A 14832-nucleotide genomic window follows, 5' to 3' on the forward strand; every position below is an offset into this window, starting at 1 on the left:
AGATGCTACCATGAGAACCAGCTGAAACGGCCAGCTGATGACACTTCACTGCTGTGTCCGTATTCGATGTAAACGAGTGCAGACAGTAAAACCCCTTTGGTTTACTTTTGTGTTTACAATGTCGATTGTAAATGCATTCCCGTGCTTCAAATACTCAATAACACCCGGAAATTGGCCAACACATGATGTTTATCTCCTAAGTAGGTGAGTGAGTGAGTTTTAGTTTTACACCACTTTTAGCTACATTCGAGTGAACGCTTTAACCACTGGGCTACCCAAACGCCAACAAGGCAATATGAAAAACAATAATTCTTAGTCACGAAAGCATAGGGTGTAACTGTTGGTAGAATGCCAGTCTGCGAAAGTAGTTCCACCTCAACAACTGACAGAATATGGTCTTCTATGGTCATCCATTTTTGGCCATCCATATTTAGCCATCCATCTCCAAGCTTCAACATGAAAAACAAAGCTGAGGATTTAGTAACACTCATTAAAAACACCTTGTTCAGCTTGACCTGAACTACTCTACGTATGCATGACCAGGTAGGTCTATTGGCACAATCGTCGGCAGGTCTATTGAACTTAAATAATTAAGGGAACAGAGAATGTTGAATGACGACCTTGTATCGACTGTTCGGACTTGTTGACAATCAACTTACAAAGATGCTCCCATTCACAATATAGACCGAACCAGATGCCACACGGTCATGCAATTCAGTAGTGTTCTCTTGATCATGTCAAACTGAACAAACTGTAAATGTTTTTTGACGAACAAGTCGTTTGAGTTAAGAAACGTTTCTTTTTAGATTCTTGAGTTAGGGAGTTGGTATTGTTTTACGCCTCTTTTAGCAAAATTCTACAAACATCCAGACCGGGATACCAGAAATGGGTTTCACACATTGTACTCATGTAGGGAATAGAACCCGGGTCTTCAGCGCGAAGGGTTGTTAGGTTACCACAGCGCCACTCTTAAGATGAAGAAAGGTTACACCGACCTGCACGTTTCAGTAAATGGGTGCGGGTGAGAGTATTTTTCACAACATCACGGCTTAGGCCTAGCTTTACCGATGGGAAAAACTAAGATAAGAGAAAAATATTTTTCATCAGATGTTGTCCGATTTGGGGTGTAACCATTCTCATGTTCTGGAAATTGCGCAAACCTGAGCGTTGGGGAATCTCCACATTTTCTGAAAAGTCCTAGTGGTTTCGATTTTGCAGCGTTGGGCTGTAGGTAGAAGGGATAAAATAACCTGAGCTGATGAACTTTACTAGCCAGACTAGTACTGTTCTGGGCCAACAGTCTGACTGATACCCTGCTCAGACCAACAATCTGTCTAGTACTGTTCTAGTACCAACAGTCTGACTGATACCCTGCTCAGACCAACAATCTGACTAGTACTGTTCTAGGACCAACAGTCTGACTGATACTCTCCTCAGACCAACAATCTGACTAGTACTGTTCTAGGACCAACAGTCTGACTGATACTCTGCCTCAGGCCAACAATCTATCGGTACTGTGCTAGGATCAACAGTCTGACTAGTACTCTGTTTAGGCCAACAGCCTGAGTAGTACTGTGCTAGGACCAACAGTCTGACTAGTGACAAGATCAATAGCCTGACTTGTACTGTGCTCGGATTAACAGTCTGATAGCTATTCAGCTTAGACCATCAACCTGACTAGTACTGCGCTAGGACCATCAGCCTGACTAGTACTATGCTACGACCAAGAGTTTGACTAGTTCTGTGCTTCTGTGCTAGGACCAACAATCTGACTAGTACTGTGCTAGGACCAATAGCCTGACTGGTACTGCTCTAGAACCAACAGGGTAACTAGTACTACGATAGGACCATCAGCCGTGTCAGTACTGTGCTAGGACAAACCGCCCTGACGTTGTACTTGTTCGTTACCGAACGAATGTTTTCCGAGGAAGCTGACACACAGCCGATATATTTGTCTTTACATGATCCTTCAGTTTGTTTGATATATGTTGGTGCATTCCTGTCTCTCGGCATATGTGCAAATAAATCATCTTTGTGTGTTTGATGAGTGCCCGCGTGGCACTTGAGAGCTGGATGAGTGAGTGCGTGGGTGTGAGCGTTCCTGTGTAGCTATGGTCATATGTGTGTCTATTTCCTATCTGTGCATGTGTACATTGCGTGTGCCTGTGACATGTTTAGGCGTCTGCATGTGTACCAGCTAGTGTCGCTTGTCAAGGGAGTTAACTCTATATGATTATCCAGCTTCCAACACCGTCGAACAATGCTGAATCTCGTGGTTCGATCGGAACTCTATCTATTATTACGAGTTATGTGCTTTTCATGACTCTCATTTTTGGCCAATCAGATCCCACGTATCATATGATGCGGGTCACCTTTAAACAAAAGGGCGGCTTCTGATCGCCATAATCTGATCAGATAATCAAGATCTATATTGTCTTTCCTTGCCATGTGGACATACATACATGAACATGTTTGTTAATTAAAATTACAAATATATTTATAAACATGTTTTAAAATATCTGTTCCGCAAGGGAAATTATGAACTTTTCTAGTCACTCACGCCTTTATTCCGTAAGGATGGAGCCCGAGATTTGCGAAAGTGAAACTGTCTGTCCTAAAAATAGTTACGCAATTGTGTTTTTCATTGTGAAATATAATTTTGAAATTTCTGATTAGTGTTGCAATCAATTCGACCTTTGATGTACAGATATCCGCGGCTAACACGACAGTGATAACACCACATTCATGTCCGAACAAAATCAACAGGAGCTCTATCTCTTGGCATACCATAGTCTCTCTCCTGAACGCACACCCTCATATTTACACCTTGTATTAAATACATCAAGTTCTGATGGTGTATTAATAATAGACTCAATAATTCTTTTAATGATTATAATGATAAATTCCAATTACAAGTGAGTTAAAATACATAATGAGCATCATTTTGGATGGACTGACCCCGAGGTTTATGAACGAATACGAGTGATATTTCATTAAACAATCATACAGACACTGCCATTTATTAGGGTAATACGGTAAATATGCAGCTTGTTATAACTGTCCGTCGGGTCAGAGCTCATTGTGACATCGTGGTAGAGTAGCATCACAATGAAGGTAAATATCTTTACATCTCCTGAAACTTTATATGTTTTATGTATGTTATAAACTCTCTCTTCTTATATATCCTGAAGATGGGATATTAGTATCTAAGGAAGAGAGATGATATAGTTTACATTCCCATTAGAACGATAAACAAATAATTAGAACGCAGCCATGTTGGTTGGAACATGGTACAGATTCAACCATACGATTCAGTCTCACGCCGAATGCAACGAAAGATGGCAACGGACATCTTGGTGAGAGTGAGTTAGTGAGTGAGTATGGTTTTAGGCCGCTTTTAGCAATATTCCAGCAATATCACGGCGGGGGACAATAGAAATGTGATTCACTTATGGTACCCATGTGGGGAATCAAACCCGGGTCTTTGGCGTGACGAACGAACGCTTGAACTACCAGGTTACCTCCCACCCCCAACGGACATCAAGAATCGATTAATCTCAACGCTATCATGAGGGAACGTAGATGTTTTCATTAACGCAGCGGGTAAAAAGGGCACTGGCAAAGGCGCCGCAATCTGCTGTACAAAGTTATTCCCCTTTGTCATTGAACGTATTACCCGGCTCGAATCCTGGTTCACTTCTGTATGTTTCTACCTGTATGGTTTAGTTATACCATACCAGTGATTGTGAGTTTCACCGAAGCCGCAAACGTCTCCATTTTCACACGTCTCCATTATTCTAAACGAATGGAATGTAATAATATGCTTCTAAGACTTTTCTCGGCGATGTAGCCTTGTGGTTAAAGTGTTCCCTCGTTGGTATATTGTCCCGCGCTGTGATTTTGCTGGAATCGTGCTAAAAACGGCGTAAAACCAAACTCACTCACTCGCTTGATGCTTTCCCTGATGGATAGCTGATATAAATAAATTACAGTTCAAAGTGACGGGAAAGAAAATACAGTCACCCACATATTCAACAATTCGTTAACTAGGCTCATTCACAGTGGAACATCATGCAAATTTACTTTCACCTTTATTCTGCACGGGGTCAGAATAGATCCCCCGCATTCCATGATATTTGTGTGAGACTGCTAACGACCAAGGTGACTTTGCAGATAAAGTGACATCGTGGCAAAGAGCGGTGGGGTAGCCCAGTGACCCGGGTCCTATTCCCCATATGGGTAAATTACGTGAAGCCTACTTCTGGTGACCTCCGCCGTAATATTTGAGGATTTCGCTAAAAGAGGCATACATGTAAACTCATTCTCTCACTCACTCACTCACTCACATGAAGACGAGGGAAGCTGTTCATGCTATCATCCCCTAGCTTGCAGGTCTCCATGTTTTCTTGGCTGTGTGATATTACTGCTTCATAGCTCATTTGATAATCTAGTATCAAGTCAGTGAAATATATCTTAACATGTTACCGGTCCCCAATTGCGCAGATCGGTGCTCATGCTGTTCATCACTGGATTCTCTGATCCAGACTCGATTGTTTGCAGACTGTCGTCATTCAGCTGGCATATTGTTGAGTGCGGTTTAAAACTAAACTCACTCAACAACAGACCACTTTTGTAAACGAATTATGTATACTCAGCTATCGGTTATGACAGTTGCGCCAGTATATACTTTTGGAGGGGGACACAAAATACGTAATCCCAACTGTCAGGTGTCAGACTTCCATCTTCAATTAAAACATTTTTTACTTATTTAGTCTAAATTTGATTGAAACAATTTAAGATTTATATTGTGTGTGAAAAATCACTCACTAAAATATTAAGGAAACCTGAGGTAGGGTACATTGTAGAAATAAAGGCTAATTATCAACATAGATAAACACCTTTTGTTAGAAAGGTAAACAAGTTTCTAATTTCATTTCAAACACCGTGAAACCATGTATTTTAAGCATTATATCCTGGGGAAGGTTATAATTTGACGTGGAATCTATGACAACTTTCTAAACTGGTTTACATATTGTTGGACAGGTGAAACCTGTAGTTAAACTTGGACAGCGTCGCGAAAAGTAATTCTAGACAGCCATACAAATACAGCCTTCGTGTGCTTATGGACTGTTTAGACCATACACCTGAGCAATCGGACAAATCTAAACAGTTTCCTGAAGTGAACAACTGTCTTACTTTTGCGTTTAATTCATATTGCACACAACATAAGGCTTTTAAAGCACTGAGCATCTGTCATTTCCGTAGGAATTTGTGTACTGATATCATTTTAAAGAAAAGGCAAAGTACTACAACAGTTAACACAGGGTATAGTTGTCATAATATATTGATGATAAAGTGTACTTAAGTGTGTACGCTTGAGTTTAACACAGCTTTGAACGGTATCACGATGAATGATAGTTGATGTGAAGGCGAAAAGCCATATGTGATGGTGTAAAATGTTTGCACTTTGGCGAAGAGATACTCCTGGATTCGAACCAAAGACCGTAGTTTTTCCTACGGCATGTTCAAGGGACGCAACTCTGTACTGTGAATGCGACAACTGGGTGGCCTACTTTATTGTTAGACATGACAATGACGTGACACTAACTGGACCTGAAAGTTCTGCATCGGAACGTCATCCTTTCACACAAATTATCTATCACAAAGTAGTAGATAGCTTTAGACTAGTACTAACTGTTGTGATGTACGTGCTTTGAATTGCATTGGATATAGCGTAAGATATTTTTTAATCGTGTCTGATTCCATTTATATATTCGTTGCAGATTACGGCAGGAATTCTGCTGCTTGCATCTGTGGTTCACTATGCCAGCGCGGCATCAAATGGTTCTTACTGTACATCCGGATCATCACAGTCAAAACCATCCGGTATGTATTTATCTGAATGTGAGTGGGTGAGCGACTGGGTGCATGGGTGAAGAAGTGAGTGAGTGAAGGAGTGAAAGAAGAAGGAAGTGAAGAAGAGAAGTAAGCTCAGAAGTGGTGAAGAATCGAAGAAGGGAGTGAAGGAGTGAGGAAGTGAGTGGAGGAGTGAGTGAAGAAGGGGAAGAGTAAAGGAAAAAGTGGGTGAATGCGTGAAGAAGTGGGTGAATGATTGAAGAGTGAGTGAGTGAGTGAGTTTAGTTTTACGCCGCACTCAGCAGTATTCCAGGTATATGGCTGCGGTCTGTAAATAATCGAGTCGGGACCAGACAATTCAGTGACCAACAACATGATCATCGATCTGCGCAATTGGGAACCGATGACACGTGTCAACCAAGTCAGCGAAGCCTGACCACTCGATCCCGTTAATCGCCTCTTACGACAAGCATAGTCGCCTTTTATGGCAAGCATGGGTTGCTGAAGGCCTATTCTACACCGGGACCGTCACGGGTCAATGATTGAAGAAGTGGTGAATGAGTGAAGAAGAGAGTGACAGAGTGAAGAAGTGAGTGAAGGGGTGAGTGAATAAGTCAGTGAAGGAGTGGAGAGGTGAGTTAAGAAGAGAAGTGAGCGGAGGAAGGGTGAAGGAGTGAAGAGGTGGGTGAAGGAGAGAGTGAAGAAGTGAGCAAAGGTGAATGTGTGAGTGGGTGAAGGAGTGAGTGATTGAATGAAGAAGCGAATGAGTGATTCAAGGGTTGAGTGAGTGAATGAATGAAGAAGTGAATGAAGGAATGAGTGAAGAAGTGAGTGAATGACTGAAGAAAAGGGTGAGTGAGTGAAGAAGTGGGTGAAAGAGTGATGCAGTGAGTGAAAGAGTGAGTGTCGAAGTGAATGAAGAATTGAATGAAGGAGTGAGTTAGTGAAACTGTGAAAGAGTTAGTGAAAGAGTTAAGAACGAATCAAAGTGTGGTTGCTGGATGCAGGATTTCTACATACCGCCCACACACCCAACACTACCATATCCACGCGCCAACTTCAACTCCCAAACACCACACCCAAGTATTTTATGTGAGCCAAGCGGTCACCTTTCATATAAGAGCTACAGCGCAAGCCAATAAATTGTTGTTTGTGTTTATAAAAAAAATCATTGGAGGCAGACTAGAACTATTTAATATCATCTTTGTGACGATTAGTGATGATTTTTCAACAACGACTGTTTACCGCAACATACACCTTATTAAACTGATACACGCCCATAAGTTAACGAGACCTTTCTTTATGATAGATCCGCCATTTCCCGCTCTGCCCCCTAGCTTCCAGACCCGACTGGAGGCGAATTTAATCGACCAGGGTTTCACCATGGAAGTTGCTGAGTATGCTGACGATGACAGCAACAGAGCAGCGTTAACGTTTGTGAGAGGAGGAGACTTCATAGACATGGTGTTCGACTACAAGGCAGGCCAGGTGTACACGGTACAAGGTAAGCATTTGGACAATAACACCTTTGGTTGCTTAGTAATCACACAAAACATTCTTGAACTTACGCTACCAGGAACAAGTGCGTAACTAACGCATCATACGTCATGACATGTCATCATATCCTGTAGTAGCCATAAATAAACCATATGAGTGAGTGAGTTCACCTTAAAGTAAGATTCCAACAATAACACGGCAGAGGACGATAGAAATGTGCTTCGTATATTTTACCCATGTGGGAAATTGAACCCGGGTCTTCTGCAGGATGCGCGAAAGCTTTATCGATCAGGCTAAAACACCACCCCCTCTCAAAAATGGTGCAACACTCAAGTGTTTTTTTTTATTATGAAGTGCAACATTGCAAACAAGTGCAAGTGCTCTTGCTGTTGCCCTGAGTGTGCAATATTCTGAACCTTCTTCAGACAAGTAACGCTGGTCATTCCTTTGGGCCCTATACAGCTTTCACATGTATAATTTCTTTAGTTAAATCGATTAAGCATCAGACTGCTTTGTTGACCCTGTCGATGTCATATACAACATGCTCACTGATACAAATGATACCTCAATGAATATTCTTGCATCCCAAAGACGGCGTCTGTGTGACTAAGATAATGTCCAACGACACTGCGGATCTGTACCTATTTGGGGACATCGGCATCAACGGCACCGGGCACATCTTCTCAACAAACGACATCATTAAGTTTGCGAAACGTTATGGTGAAGTGAGTATGGTAGTTTAATTGGAACTAAATCCAAAATAAGCTTAAAACTCCTCAGCCTCCCGGGGGTTCATGATTGTAATGAGTTTAATTTTATGAAATAGAAATATCCCAACAATTTTACCATGGAGGTCACCACAAATAAGATTCATAAATTGTACCCACGAAATGAATCGAACCCGGACCTTGGACGTGACAAGCGACCACTTTAGCTACTGGGCTAGCCCAGTTACTCTCTGTATATTAGAATTAACATTCACTGATGTTATCGTGCTAGGTGTGTGTAGGGGTGGGGGGAGTACTCTGGTTTCTTCAATGGCTCTGCGTGTGTTTACTCTTTCTTGCTTTCGTAACTTTGTCAAATAACTGTTAAACAGTATAGTTTTGCTTATGGGTTTGGTGTGTGCTAGTCAGTGTATAAAATACACCAAATACACTAATCATTTAATCACTTCTTCTCTAGACCTATCTGGGACAGTCTGAAGTTCGCGGTATCAACTGTGACTTGTGGCGGACTTGCATGTATTGGGATTATTTCAAGGCGAACTTCACACTCGACTACTATTTCTCAGGTAAAAGACTGAAATGCTGCCGTGGTGACTTTAAATTTTAACTCACTCATTTAGGTAACAGAAATAACAGGCATTTTTGAAACACTACACATGAAATCCAAATCTACATTTACATGTGGATGGTAGGAAATCCCAAATATTAAACGTGTTTTACAAAGTTGACATATAATTTGATCATAAACTGTTGCATTTGGCTATGGCCTTCTGTCTCGCTAATCACCTTTCACTGATTTCTTTAGCCTCGCAGTTTAGAAACTGACATTTGTGGATGTATTTAATTGTTCCCGTGTGAACAGCTCTCAACTGGACAACATCCATGACATATCCCCAAGTCCCAGTTCGCGCGGACGTCACAGGAATTATGCGGTCAACTTCCGGTCAGCGGAACTTTCATCATATTTACGATTATTACGACTTCCGACCGGGGATAGAACCTGGTCTCACTGTTTTTGAGGTAAAGCATTCTCAATCGCGTTTATCAGAGACATAAAATACGCTATCTTGTATCACATTTACATCAAATATGTAAATTTGTGATTCTTTTCCTTAAAGTCTGAATACGCTGTTTAGTGTTTGCTAAAGTGTGATTCGCATTTATTGTTACTTTACGCGAAAACTTGCTGTCATCACTGACGTTCAATTGCCCAGTCAATTCTAAATTTTGGCCTTTATGATAAGAAATGAACAGAGGACCTTCTGTATTAACGTGTGTTTCCCTTTAAGACACCTCCAAATGTAGTCTGCCCAAACCGGAAGAGCCTCAAACTGATACCGAAGGTAGCCAATCAGTTTTACTTCCGGTTGGAAGATACTAACGTGCCGGGTGCACACACAGTCAACAAACAGGTGAGAGTACTCATTGAAATAAATTACGTATAGATGTTGCCATGACAAGTGTTAAACATACGTGAATGAATCTTGCCGAGTTGGTACTTTAACTATATGTTTCTGCTTCACACCTGACAATGAGATTTACAACATCCTGGACCTGTTCCACCGCACCTTCTTAGCGATAAGATGATCATAACAGTTACTGTCATACGTCAATAAGGATTTACGACACTCGTAGCACTGCGATCACTATTCTGGAAGGATGTGTCGGAAAGGTGATGTTTGTCAAGGTTAGCGTTGTAGTTCGCCTAGGACATATAAACAGTTATATGACGGCGTCAAAAGTTGGTTTTGGAGGATAATGGATCTCCTATTTTTTTTAAAAGAATGAATACCAGTTTGGTTCTGGGTTCTGACGCAGTAATATTAGGATACCAGTAAGCAAGAAGGACCTAAATGTGACTTGATGAAAGTCAGGTGTGTGACATTAATAGTATGACGTTATGTATTGAATGTGTCGTGTTGTAGAATACTTCGAAGGGAGGTGATAAAAGTAACTCACCTACTCAACACCATGACGGTTTGTAGAAAACGAGGATTTTAGGATTTTAGAAGGTGAAAAAATATCACAAGACGCTCTGTGGAATTTGTCGAATATTCTATCTATTGAACTTCATTATTTCTGACAACCTGACAGAAGCGTATAGGTGGACATTCTACAAACATACATATACAGTCATTTCATGAAAGTTCATTATATTTGATAACTGGGTGGAAAATGAAGGAATGACACAGTTCAACAACATTTAAAAAAACTCATTAAACTAGTCAACTAAAATGTCACAGTCTTGCTTGCTTATTCCTTACCAATTTTAAGTTTTTAAGTTTGAACGGTGGATCATGTTGCCTCTTAACACCATGTGTGCTGATGTAAAGAACACAATGGATGTGACTGTATGGCCTCACCCATGTTGCTTTCCTGATCTGTATAGTTCAAAACAACTAAGTTTTTGAATAGCATCTGGAAGCCATGCACATTTAAATGATGAATATGTACGGATGGTAGCTCCTGTAGTGTGAGGAACTTGACCTTTCGGAGTATGTTCGTAATCCATGCATTAATATCCTGATAGGTACTCATCCTTGATATGCAATAGACAAAGTTTTGCAAAGTTTTGCATTTGGATTAATCCTAGCCTGCACGTATCCGTTTCGATTACAGTCAGCACTATAGTAGTATCCACCATTGTTATCGCCTCGTCGTTGTGTATCCTACTTATACCGGTCCGTTTCCGAGTTTTCATTCACCAGATGATCCGTGCAGGTCCGGGGCAGAATAGGCCTTCAGCAAACCATGCTTGCCATAAAACGTGACTCTGCTTGTCGTAAGAGCCGACTAACGGCAGTCAGGCTCGCTGTCTTGGTTGACACATGTCATCGTTCCCAATTGCATTGTTCATGCTGCTGATCACTGGGTTGTCTGGTTCAGACTCGATTATTTACAAACCGCCGCCATATAGCTGAAATATTGCTGAGTGCTGCGTAAAACTAAACTCACTCACTCACTCGTTCACCAGATAAAGGCTTAAGAATATACTGTTCCTCATATATATTACAGAAATTGACATCAAGAATGTTCGCTTTTATGTCATGATAAATATTACAAGATGTCTTCGGACAGTTGATTCCTTAAATAATTTAATGACAGTCAGACAGTGCCAACTACTTGTACAATGACCTTTCTGTCTAGGTGTGGTACGACAAAGAATACAAAGTGATACGGATGGACTACGCCGAACACGGGCGTCCCTCTATCCGCATAGACGACTTTAATAGGGGTAAGTATTTTACAGGATATCTGTCCTCAACGTGAGGGTGTAATAGTAAGGTTTGGAAGAAAGAATCTTCCGAACTGACGTCATCAAAGTGCAGGTAGTTCCCGTTTCAAGTGTGCCACCAGCCTTCCAGCCGTAAAGCATAGTTCCTGAAAATCGTACACAGACCTGAACATAAAAAGAATATATGGCAAATAAATGTTTTTATTTAACGGTTTCACGACACACGGCACGTCTCATGAGTTTGGTTATCGTTTTGCGAAAAAAAAGATGTTCAGCAGAAAATCAGGATAGATTATCCTCTTGCGATGGTCTACAGGCAATAAGGGAAACGTCCATGATGGTTTTTTTTAATTTGACTTTTCTGTAAAAAAACAAGGTTAACCATCTTTGGTATCCGAGTTTCATTTAACTGCGTGGGCAAAATGAACAAATGTCAAATTTATCTGTCTGTGACATAAACGTGATCATCACACTGATAAAAAGCTTGATGTTGATACCTTCCTTGTCAGTTGTTTTTGACACTGCTCGTCAGTTATAACATGGCGTGTCAGATTTCTTAGTGATGACCGATATATAACTGGTATATTGCTGTGTGCGGCGTAAAACTGAACTCAGCCTTAGGGATGTGAATCTCAGACTTGTGATAAACCATTTTCATTTAGCGACAATGAATGCGAGAGGTCTGGGTTGGTGCCGAAAACATATTTGATCGAAGTCTGAATTTCAACTATGATTATTGGTTTCTGGGACTCTCAAGGAGACAAATTTTGCATCAAATACTAGTACATTCAACTGTATGAATATACAATCACAGGTACCCGTTACACTATTGACAAGGAGTACGGCAACTGTAGCATGACGTCACTCCCAGACACTGTGTTGGATAGCAAGAGGGTTGGAAAGGACAACCACTGGTTCCTGGAACTTCTCGATCCACTTGAGTTCCTCCGACTCCAAGCCAATTTTGTTTATGTTGGACAGGTAATTATATTATATCATATATATACTATATATGAGGCAGCTATTTTGTAGTGGCACAGGAAAGTGTTTTTATCTGGAATAGATTTCTAATACTGAACTTTTTAATACTGACTTTGTGCTGCTCTAATACTGAACAGGCGACTGACTTTGTGTACTGGCGATAAGGTGGGTGTGAGAGGCTTCGAATCCCGGATGAGACTCAACCCAACAAAAGTACTAGAATCTGTACCCTGAAAGTGTAATAAAGTGTAATATAGCATATGACAGTTTACTGATTGTATGTAGAACAGGTAATTTTTTTTTATGTTTGACAGTCACTTGTGTTGCATTTAGGGGAAACAGATAATTACGTTTGTGTGGGCCAGATAATTCTTTCTATGTTCAGTTGCCTATGTTCGTTGGGAACATGCCTTTCTTCGTATATACAGAACAGATTCTTGTGTTTATGTGGCTCAGGTAATTTGTTGTGTTGACAGAAAAGTGGACTGATGTTGGACAGACAGGTATTTCTATGTTGGACAAGTAATTTTCTGTTAGTGTTGGATAGTTAGTGCTGTAGGTAATACTTTGTGCGCGACAGATAATTATGTCCAGGTGCAAAATATAACTGGGCAAAGTTTTGCGGTTTTGTGGCATATTTATGTGTCATATCTATTTACATGCGTTCACTGGGGATTTGACATTTTCCACTGAAAAACAACTTCTAATTAATGTAAACCAGTTACATGTGTAAAATATATTCATGCAGTTTTAAAATCAATTAAGTGCATAGTAATTAGAGGACAGTCTGGATGCTAAGTTATTCACTTAAAATAGAAATATTTTGAGAAAAGGCAGTTTGGATATCGTTATAGCAATCAAAATGATTGTTCATATCAAAAGGCAATGCAAAAGGCAAAGGGACAAGGCATCGTAAAATTGTAATTTTTTTTTTTTCAGGTATATGGAAATTGAAAGAACCTTTATTAAATTTAATGTTTGACATGAAATGTATATTACCAATACACCATAGTCCTAATTGTAAAGTAGATCTATCTATCTATCTATCTATCTATCTATCTATCTATCTATCTATCTATCTATCTATCTACCTGTCTGTCTTTCTCTCTATCTTTCTATCTATCTATCTACTATTATGTTTTTGTGGCTATATATATTTTTTCTATAGAATAAAGTGAGAGAGTCAGATTAGTGTTAAGACGTCTTTAGCAATATGTCAACAAGTGGAGAATCGAACCCGGTTCTCCGATGTGACGAGCGAACGCTTTAACCGCTATGTTTCCCCACCGCCCTAGAGAATAAGAAGGATTGCTACTGCAAAACTACGTTTGTGATAATTAAAACTTTTTTTAATTCTAAATGTAATCACTGCGCGCCTACAATTTCTCTTCTTAGACGACCTGATGCGTTCATTGCAATTCATATTATTTTTTTTTATATTGGTGTCATATATTCCAGCGTACTGTACGCGGGGTGAATTGCGACCTGTTTGTTGCCACGGTGACGGGCGAGCGTGCAGTCTTCTACACGAACACAGCGGCCGACAATGTTACAGTTGAAGCGTATTTCTCCAGGGTAGGGATGCACGATGTGAGATACGTGACATGCGAATTCATATGACCATGCGGTAAAATATAAGCTGAGATGCAATAACTTGAACCAGGGTAAATAGTGTTGAGAGAGCTGCATGATGCTCATAATATCATCCTCTAGTTTGTGGGGTCTAGATCATTTCCAGGCCGGTGTCATTCAGCCGGAATGTCACCACACACACACAATTATACGCACACAAACAATCAAACAGACAAACAAACAAACAATCCGAATCCGTTCTTGGTGCTTAAGGTTTGCCGACTGGTACAGTTTTATTTCACCAAAGATCGATTCGCTCATGATATCAGTCACTGGCTTTTCTAAACCGACCTCAGTTACTACAAACCGACGTCCTATTCATAAGCTATAACATCAATAATAACATAGCAGACATGTCACAATAAAATGAACGAATGTGTAAACATAACTTTAAGCGTTATTTGTATAGTAGGTGACAGTGTTCACGTGGATAGATATATGGAAGGCAATACAGTGTTTTCTTCGGTATTACAAACCCATATTTAACCCATAATATTAAATTAACTTCGTCGGCAAGAATGTAGTTTCAGTGCAGAGTTAACTGGTGACAATACACATTCGGCTGACGGCTCGCCACATGCAGGATTACACAGTGTTGGTTACCATATAAACACATACTCGGACTGTTCATATCATGCCGAGATCCGGAACGGCCGGCTGCCGAATTACAGAGCTTTTAAATGATGATAAATGCATTAGCCACGGACATAACTGGTGTTGACAACTTACCAGACTGGACAGCTGATGGTTTTGACAGCTTCCATTGTACACTGATTAAATTTTGAATATAATTTGATACCGGTCGGAAATGAGAAACACCAGATAAAGAGAGACCCGTGAAGGTCAGGGTTAGAACTGGTCTTCCGCATCCCATAATATGAGACCTTGACCTTGACCTGACCA

At 40.5% G+C, this 14832-nt stretch overlaps 1 protein-coding gene across 1 annotated transcript in view; it reads left to right on the plus strand.

Annotated features, from left to right (window-relative positions):
- The first annotated feature begins 3059 nt into the window (after nucleotides 1–3059).
- Nucleotides 3060–14832, plus strand: part of LOC137290200 (uncharacterized) — a 30122-nt gene continuing 18349 nt past the window's right edge. The window contains exons 1-10 of the mRNA XM_067820923.1: nucleotides 3060–3114; nucleotides 5784–5886; nucleotides 7166–7360; nucleotides 7945–8078; nucleotides 8539–8647; nucleotides 8944–9101; nucleotides 9371–9493; nucleotides 11229–11316; nucleotides 12131–12297; nucleotides 13756–13872. Coding sequence (XP_067677024.1) covers nucleotides 3109–3114; nucleotides 5784–5886; nucleotides 7166–7360; nucleotides 7945–8078; nucleotides 8539–8647; nucleotides 8944–9101; nucleotides 9371–9493; nucleotides 11229–11316; nucleotides 12131–12297; nucleotides 13756–13872 — 1200 coding nt within the window. The 5' untranslated portion in view covers nucleotides 3060–3108. The remainder of the gene's footprint in view (nucleotides 3115–5783; nucleotides 5887–7165; nucleotides 7361–7944; nucleotides 8079–8538; nucleotides 8648–8943; nucleotides 9102–9370; nucleotides 9494–11228; nucleotides 11317–12130; nucleotides 12298–13755; nucleotides 13873–14832) is intronic.

Source organism: Haliotis asinina, chromosome 7 (assembly GCF_037392515.1).
Source record: "Haliotis asinina isolate JCU_RB_2024 chromosome 7, JCU_Hal_asi_v2, whole genome shotgun sequence".
Lineage (NCBI taxonomy): Eukaryota > Metazoa > Mollusca > Gastropoda > Lepetellida > Haliotidae > Haliotis > Haliotis asinina.